General features: G+C 34.0%; 1 protein-coding gene across 1 annotated transcript in view; it reads left to right on the top strand.

Moving 5' to 3' along the window:
- The window catches only part of LOC126884014 (beta-galactosidase-1-like protein 2), a 29,439-nt gene extending 28,156 nt beyond the window's left edge, over positions 1 to 1,283 (top strand). The window contains exon 3 of the mRNA XM_050649789.1: positions 62 to 1,283. Within this exon, the coding sequence (XP_050505746.1) occupies positions 62 to 1,200 (1,139 nt within the window). The 3' untranslated portion in view covers positions 1,201 to 1,283. The remainder of the gene's footprint in view (positions 1 to 61) is intronic.
- The last annotated feature ends 8,228 nt before the right edge of the window (positions 1,284 to 9,511 follow it).

Raw genomic sequence — 9,511 nt, forward strand, 5'->3', positions numbered from 1 at the left:
ACGAGGGTTAATTGTTGATTTCTTGTTTATACAACTTTCTGACAATTGTTTTATTTTTCAGGAAGTACCAACTTCGGTTTCACGAATGGAGCTAACAGTCGTAAGTCAGGTATGGACAATACTGGACTTCAACCCACTACTACAAGTTACGACTATGATTCTCCCATAACCGAATATGGCGATTACACAGAAAAATATCAAATTGTAAAGGATGCAATTGCCGCTCGTAATCCCGTTATAACCAAATTGCCCGATCAACCTAAAGTACAACCTTTGATTAAGTATGAATCCCTACAAATTGAAGGACAGTTAACTTTAGCGGACATAATAAACTCAGAAATTCAGTCAGGAGAAAATGTAATTCATCACACTGGTGATCCGATTCCAATGGAACAGTTACCAATTAATAATAATTCTGGACAAAGTTTTGGATATATTGTTTATAGACATACCCACGCTGCAGCTGGAGCTGTAAAACTAACATTGACTGGAACTGTAAGAGACACGTTGCTTGTATTAGTTAATGGAACACTTATAACACCAGTCCCTTCAAAAAAGAGCGATGTTGATGGTGTAGGGTTTTGGAGGTTAGTTAACACATCCCTAGATCTACAAACCGATACAAATACTCCTGAAACAACATACGTTATTGATGTTATAGTTGAAAATATGGGACGCAACAATTATGGAGGATTAGATCAATTTAGACAATTTAAAGGATTAGCAGACTCATTTCAAGTTAATGGCAAAAATATGACGACATTTGATATTATTCCGCTGGAATTTAAAAAATCTTGGAACAATGCTCTAAAGAACTGGCAATCTCTTACATCAACACAATCTACACCTGCTTTATACAAATTTAAACTAAATATCAATAACTATCCACAAGACACATATATAGACTCAACTCAATGGACCAAAGGTATAACGATAGTTAATGGATTTGTTATAGGAAGACATTTCTTTGTTGGTCCCCAACAAAGTTTGTACCTGCCTGCACCTTTTTTAAATAAAGGTGAAAATACAATTATCGTATTTGAGAACTATAATGCTCCCGATGAACTAACCTTTGTGGATCATCCAATTTTCCAATCACGAGGTAATAGCTACAATTCAAGAGCAATAAAGAAAATAAAAACGATTAAAATATACTCTTGCTACATTTGGTTAAGTTTGTATAGTCTTCTTAATTTTTAAATAACTTAGCAAAAGATTTATTATATGTTATATTAAATTATATATTTTTATAGATTTTATATTATATTAAAGAAAAAATTATCGATCTATCTATCAATTGCCCTTCATTATTCCAATGTTGAACGTAGGCCTCCCACTTATTTTTCCATTCGTCTCAGTTCAGTGCTAATCCTGTCCACCTGGTCCCTGCGTATCTTTTTAGGTCATCCGACAATGTCATCTGTGGTCGGACCTTTCCTCTCTTATGGTCTTAAGGTCACCAGTGAGTTATCCCTTCATTCGATCTTCCGTTTTTTTGTCTGCTGTTGTGTCCTGCTAATTTCCATTTGAGAGTAGCTGCATGTTTGTTTGAGTCTTTCACTTTGGTTTTATTTCTGATCCATCTATTTTTCTTTTTATCACTTAGTTTCATACCCAGCATCTGCCTTTCCATTTCCCTTTGCGTATTGGCCATCTTTTCCATATTTTCCTTTATGAATGTCCGTGTCTGTGCTCCATATGTAAGTACTGGTATAGTCGGTTCGCTAAACTCAGACACAACTGGCTAGTGATTTTAGTAAATTTTTTTTTCTATTTTGGCCAATTTTGCCAAAATTAGCAAAATTACTAACTCGTCATCATCATTCTCTTTGCCTTATCCCTATGCGGCTTCGGCATCCCTAATTGCATTTTTCCACACAATTCTTTCTTGGGTCATATCAATATTAATCCCCTTTACCAACATGTCCTGCCTAATCGTCTCCCCCCACGTCTTCTTTGGTCTTCCTCTCCTACTCCTTCCAGAAATCTGCACTTCAGCAATTCTTCGTATGGGGTGATTAACGTCTTGATGTTGAACATCACCAAACCATCTCAACCTATCATCTCTCAATTTTGCATCAATTGGTGCCACACCTATACTTCCCCAATATACTCATTTTTAGTTTTATCTTTTTTGTCACTTCACTCATCCATCTAAGCATTCTCATTTCCGCCACATGCATTCGTTGTTCCTCTTTCTTTTTCACTTCCCAACATTCAGTTCCATGCATCATAGCCGGCCTTATGGCTATTTTATAGAATTTTTCCTTCAACTTCATTGGAATTTTCTGTCAAACAGCACACCACTCGCTTCCTTCCACTTCATCCATCCAGCCCCAATTCTACTGCATGCATCTCCATATATTTCTCCATTACTCTGTAATACCGATCCAGCTTAAAACTTTTGCTTTTTACAATCAGTTCACCATCCAAAGATACCATATTATTTGTAGTAACTTCATCTTTAAATGAGCATTCCAAATACTCTGACTTTGTCCTACTAAGTTTTAAACCTTTTTCTTCGAGAGCTTGTCTCCACTGTTCCAGTTTTTGTCCTAAGTCTCTTTCACTATTTCCCACTAACACGACATCATCAGCGTTCATACATACATACATAAACAACATGGAATGTTACCTTGTATTTTCGCTGTTATCTGGTCCAAAACTAATGAGAATAAATACAAATAAGCACCGAGCCTTGGTGCAATCCTACTTCCACATGAAATTTATCAGTCTTTCCCACACCTGTCCTAACACTAGTCGTTACTCCCGCATACATATCCCTCACAATCTTTACATATTCACCAGGGACTCCTTTCTTATTGAGTGCCCACCACAGAATCTCTCGAGGAACTCTATCATATGCTTTCTTAAGATCAATGAATACCATATGACCGTTTGTTCCTTCACTCCTGTATTTTTCCATCAAGTGTCTTATAATGAAAATGGCATCTGTTGTTGATCTGCCCTGTATAAAGCCAAATTGATTTTCCGATATTTCGGTCTCTTCACGTATCCGTCTATCAATTACTCTTTTCCATATTTTCATGCTGTGGCTAAGCAGATTTATAGCCCTGTAGTTTGTACATTGTTGTATATCTTCCTTGTTTTTGTAGACAGGTAGTAGTATACTGCTTGTCCATTCGTCTGGCATTTGTTTAACTTCCATAATTCTATTAAATAAACCTGCTAGCCACCTTGTTCCTATCTCTCCCAATGCTCTCCGTACTTTCCCAGGAATATAATCTGGTCCTACCGCTTTTCTTTCTTTATTTTTTAAAGCGCTTGAGTCACGTCTTCGTTTGTTATTTTGGTGACCATTGCTGCTACTGTCTCCGTTGACTCCAAAGGCTGTCTGTCAAATTCTTCATTTAATAAGCTTTCAAAGTACTTTCTCCATCTCTTTATGACATCCTTTTCGTGAACTAGTATTTTATTAGTTTCATCTCGGATACATCTATTCTGATTAAAATCTTTTGCTTTCTTTGCACTCTGTTTGACTATTTTATATATCTTCTTTTCGCCTTCACTGGTATGTATCAAGTTGATCGTCGTATAGGTTTGAATACGCTTCTGCTTTGGCTATTGCTACTGCCACTTTCGCTTCCTTTTTCGCGACCATATAGTTTTGAAGATATGTGTCGGATCTGGTTTCTTGCCACTTTTTATATAATTTTTCCTTCTCTTTTATGTTTCCTTGTACTTCGTTTGACCACCACCAAGACTCTTTATCCTCAAACTTTTTTCCTGACATTTTCCCAAGTATTTCAATAGCAGTCTCTCTAATACTACTCGCCATCTTTCTCCAAATTGTATTAGGGCTTCTTTTGATATTTCAACATATTTTTTCTACTATTGTTTCCCTGAATAGACCTTCTTTCTCATCTTTTAGCATCCATTACTTGATTTTTTCTCTGCGATATTTTGGTTTAGCTTCACTTTTTACTTCGATGTCCAGAACATGCAGCACGCAGCTTATGTTGTTGGCATACTGTCTCACAACTATTAGTGCGGCCGATATGTGAAACAGTTGCACATTTAATGATACAAGCATATAATTTGGATCACATATACCACAAATATGAAGGTTCAAATTTAGATATCAGGCCATCTCAGATTTTGATTTTTAAAAAATGGCGGGCATTCAAATTGGCGACTATACATATGTGTTTAATAGTACCATAACTTTTGAACGAAACGTCCGATTTCAACCAAATTTGGTATATAGGTTCTTTTTTTTATTTACAAGATGGATGTGGTGAACCAGAAGAATCGGTTTACCAGAAATTGTGTTTTTACTGGTTGTTTATGTAAAAATGTTTTTTTTTTCAATTTTTTCCCTCTGTATATATTAATTTTTCAAAAAGGTAATACCGCAATTGAAAAACGCAAAAATATTTTGTAGAAAATATTTTGAACTTTTAAGTTATGTTAATTACCATTTAATAAATGCATAAGATATCTTCACATGTACCCTATGTGTGGCCGATTCGTGGAGATATTATAAGAATTATTGTGCATTTAATGGTAGAAGCATATAATTTGGACCACATATACTACACACATCAAGGTTCAAATTTAGATATAAGGCCATCTCAGATTTTACCTTTTACAAAAATGGCGGGCATTCAAATTGGCGACTATACATATGTGACTAATAGCACGATAGCTTTTGAACAAAAAGTCCGATTTCAACCAAATTTGATATATAGGTTCTTTTTTTGATGTGTAAGTCTTGAACCGGAAGAATCGATTTACCAGAAGTTGTGTTTTCCTGATTTTTATGTAAAAACATGTTGTTTTTTTACCGATTCTTTCACCTTGTATATATTAATTTTTTAAAAAGTTAATAAAGGCGTCGAAAAGAACGTAAAAGAATTTTCTAGGAAATATTTTGAACTCTTTAGTTATGTTAATTACCAATTACTAGATGCATAACGTATCTTCACATGTACCTATGAACCTATGTGCGGCAGATTCGTGCAAATAATATAAGAATTATGGTGCATTTAATGGTAAAAGCATATAATTTGGACAACACACACTACACATACAAAGATTCGAATTTAGATATGAGGCCATCTCAGATTTTGCCTTTTACAAAAATAGCCGGCATTCAAAATGAATCTGCCGCACATAGGTACATGTGAAGATACGTTATGCATTTATTAAATGGTAATTAACATAACTAAAAAGTTCAAAATCTTTCCTAAAAAATATTTTTATACTCTTTTCAATGACGGTATTACTTTTTTTGAAAAATTAATATATACAGGGTAAGAGAGTTGAAAAATAAAACAACATATTTTTACATAAAAAACCGTAAAACCACAACTTCTGGTAAACCGACCCTTCCAGTTTAAGACCTTGATCTTATTCATCAAAAAAGAGCCTTAATGCCAAATTTGGCTGAAATCGGACTTTTTCGGACATTTGAATGCTCGCCATTTTTGTAAAAGGCAAAATCTGAGATGGCCTCTGACTAAATTTGAACTCTTGTATGTGTAGTATATGTGGTCCAAATTATATGCTTCTACCATTAAATGCACAATAATTCTTATAATATTTGCCAGAATCTGCCACACATAGGTACATGTGAAGATACGTTATGCATTTATTAAATGGTAATTAACATAACTAAAAAGTTCAAAATATTGTCTAAAACATATTCTTACGCCCTTTTCAATAGTGGTATTACCATTTTGAAAAATTAATATATACAGGTTGAAAAAATTGAAAATACATTATTTACATAATATAAAATAGTTTTACAAAAAAACCAGGAAAAACACAACTTCTGGTAAACCGATTCTTCCAGTTCACGATATCGATCTTGTAAATAACAAAAATAACCTATGTACCAAATTTGGTTGGAATCGGACTTTTCATTCAAAAGATATCGTGCTATTAGTCACATATGTAGAGTCGCCCATTTTGAATGACCGCCATTTTTGTAAAAGTCAAAATCTGAGATGGCCTCATGTCTAAATTTGAACCTTTATATGTGCGGTATATGTGGACCAAATTATATGCTTGTATCATTAAATGTGCAATTCTTATAATATTTGCACGAATCTGCCGCACTATACATATTACCTTACAGTCCTTGCATTCACGTATGTTTTCTTTCCTAATCATGAAATAATCTATTTGGGATTGATGTTGTCCACTTTTGTACGTAATAAAATCAGTGGCGGCGCCTGGTGTAAAATATTGGGGGTGCACACATAATGTTAACATATAAAAAACCTTGAGACCCTATTTCCGTAGGTAAAGGTTTTTGAGTGTCTTCAAATTGTAAAAATCAAAGGACCTTATTAAAAATTACAACAAATAATGTATTTTATTAACTTAAAATATTATTTTAGTGTTTAAATGTTACAAGCAAGTTTTGTAACGAAAGTCAGTCGCCTGTTATTTTTTAGATAAATTATTCACAAACAAATTCAGTAAAATTTGGGATTTCTTGAATCATTTTTGTTTATTGAAAACATTGCGAGTGCAGTTAATCGATCCTGGCCCATAGCTATTCTAGGGAAAGTTTTGATACGTTTCAATACAGAGAGACATCGTTCTGTATCTTCAGTTGTCACTGGCATCGTAACAAGTACATAATTGGAGAATTCCAATCTGGAATTCCAACTGGATAGTTAAAATCGTATCTTCTATTTTATTCATTATGCTTCCTCTTCTCCAAATATGTGCTTCACACCTACACAATTTGTAAGTTTTTACACAAATCTCCATTTCAAATAATCATTTATAATCCCGACGTTTGCACTTTGGTACAATCTTAATTAACAAATTTGGTTTCGGCATTTTTAATTTTTCTTCTAAATATAATAAAGAAAATTTAATTGATTTTAAATATTCCACGCTAACATTTACGTCCACAAATCCTTCCATTCTTAATATAGTTCCGAAATTCGAAGTTCATGAAAGCAAAATTTAAACATACGTGTGCCGTGCACGTTGAAAACACCAAAGATCATGCCATAAGATCACATCAACTTGTGATCCTCTGGCTATCTAAAATTGTGGGCTATAGCAGGTAACGGGGTGGGTGGTGAGTCGTATGAAAAGTCATTGGGATAGGAACCACTGTGAGAGCGGTGAACGCGGGGTTCTATCTAAGGCCTCGCATCCGTGAACTTTCTCCTTTGAAATAGAATAAAAATAATTAAATGTTACCTATTAGATACTTATAAACTCCTTGGATCTGTTATTTGGAATTTCAATTACTGTATAGTTAGATTAGAATGTTATTTATAGAATGATAAATATTACATATATGAATGTTGGTGTGAAAATAATTTTGGGGGTTCACGTGCACATGTGCACTTATGGAGAAACCGCCACTGAATAAGATGAGTTTCTCTCTTTTTAAAGAATGTGTTAACAATCGCCATATCCAGTGATGTTGCTAATTCAAGCATATCATCTCCAGCTTCATTTGTAGTTTCAAAGACTAATCCCCCATATACTGCTCCGTATCCTGCCTTGGCTTGGCCTACATGTGCACTGAAATCACCTCCTATTATGACTTTCTTCTCTGACGGAATATCACTCAGGACGTCTCCTAATTGGTCATAGGAAGCTCTTCTTTCATTCTCACCCAGACTTGTTTAGTAACTAGTTTAGTTTAACTATAAATAGTTTAACTATTTAGTTATTATTTTTTTGTCAATTGTACCAAATTGGCAAAATTCCTTACTAAAATCACTAGCAAAAATCAAAAAACGAAGAAAAAAATAGAAGTCTTTCTTCATTTTTTGACATTTTGATTATTTAAACAATGTTTCGAACCTTTTTGGATGGAAGGATAACTCAATTATTATTTCCAAAGAATTTTCAAAATATCTATTAGACAAGTTCATCAAAAATTATCCATTATTCTTTAATCAAATAAAATAAGAAAATGGATTAACAGTTTTATATGCTGATCTAAATATTTTCGGAAGGTGGGATAAGTTACAAAATATGTTTAATTTTATATACTGCAATTCATTAGGTATAACAAACTGTTACCGAAATTAATAAATTATTTTGCTCAAATGTGGGCAAATTCTTTAAATCATTCGTTTCTCCGTAATCTCATTCGTTTTCCAGCAGTGGAAGTATACGGATGTATGTTTTGATTTGTTTTCTTGTGTTTACAAGTTTTGTTATTTGTTTTGATTTAATAAAAGGTTTGATTTAATAAAATAGAGGTTCATCTGCAGGGTACCAGGTTTCTCCCATATGCTAATCTGACGCGCTCGAGTAACTGCAAGAATCCCCGCTTGGGCTAGCACAGCTAGTATTCACAACATATAATTGTGTTGTGAATACTAGCTGTGGTAGGGGAGCCCAAGCGGGGATTTTTGCAGTTACTCGAGCGCGTCAGATTAGCATATGGGAGAAACCTGGTACCCTGCAGATGAACCTCTACCATATATTGGCTCTTAACACAGGGGAGTTCGTTAAGGGGGGCCCGAAAAAAAAATCTATCCTTAAAAATACTCGAAATTGTCAGATTAAGATAAGGTAAGTTAAGTACATGCAAAAGAGTGTATATTTCAAAAATCTGACGATTTGGAAATGGGTGAGTCCCAAAATTTCACAAGAAATAAGCGAATATGTCGCGAAATAAATGACAGATCGAAAAACTAAAAAATATGTGCTCAATATATTTTAGAAATCTATCGAATGATACCAAACACGACTTCCCAAGGAGAGGGGTGGGGGGTAAATTTAATATTTTAAATACGAATCCCGCGATATTTCGCGAAATGAACATCAGATCGAAAAACTGTAAAATACACTTATTCGACACTTTTAAAAAATCTATCGAATGGCACCAAACACGACTCCCCGAGGAGGTGGGGTGGGGGGTTACTTTAAAATCTTAAATAGAAGCCCCATTTTTTATTGCAGATTTGGATTCCTTACGTAAAAATAAGTAACTTTTATTCGAAACATTTTTTCGAATTATGGATAGATGGCGTTATAATCGGAAAAAACGATTATTGGAAATGGAAAATTAAATTAAAAAATGGCAAGCGCCCACTAAAATGGAAAATTTTACTTAACTTTTTTTGGTTTTAGGACCTACTCTTCACAACCCGATAGGTCCCCATAACGCTCGAGTGACTACACATTTAGCATACTTTGCTCCCCTACCACTGTAAGTGTTTCAATTTTTATTACCATCATCACATCGACCTAGTTAATTTTTGCACATCTAACCTTGAAAATGACGTATACTTGTGAACATTGTCTTACACAATATTCTGACTCGGATAAATACAACCAGTTAAGATGTAATGGAGATTGCCAAAGAAACTTCTGTATGAAATGTACAAAATTAAACAAGACCATCACTAAAGCCCTATTGGACCAAAATTCTTCTCATCTTAGATTCTTTTTTACTGTATGTGACTCTCCAAGTTTAAATTATTTAAATGACAAAATTACAAATTTATCAAAAAATCAAATACCTTTGGAGAACTTTGAGGCCTTAATTCAAGTT

Source organism: Diabrotica virgifera, chromosome 4, assembly GCF_917563875.1.
Source record: "Diabrotica virgifera virgifera chromosome 4, PGI_DIABVI_V3a".
Taxonomy (NCBI): domain Eukaryota; kingdom Metazoa; phylum Arthropoda; class Insecta; order Coleoptera; family Chrysomelidae; genus Diabrotica; species Diabrotica virgifera.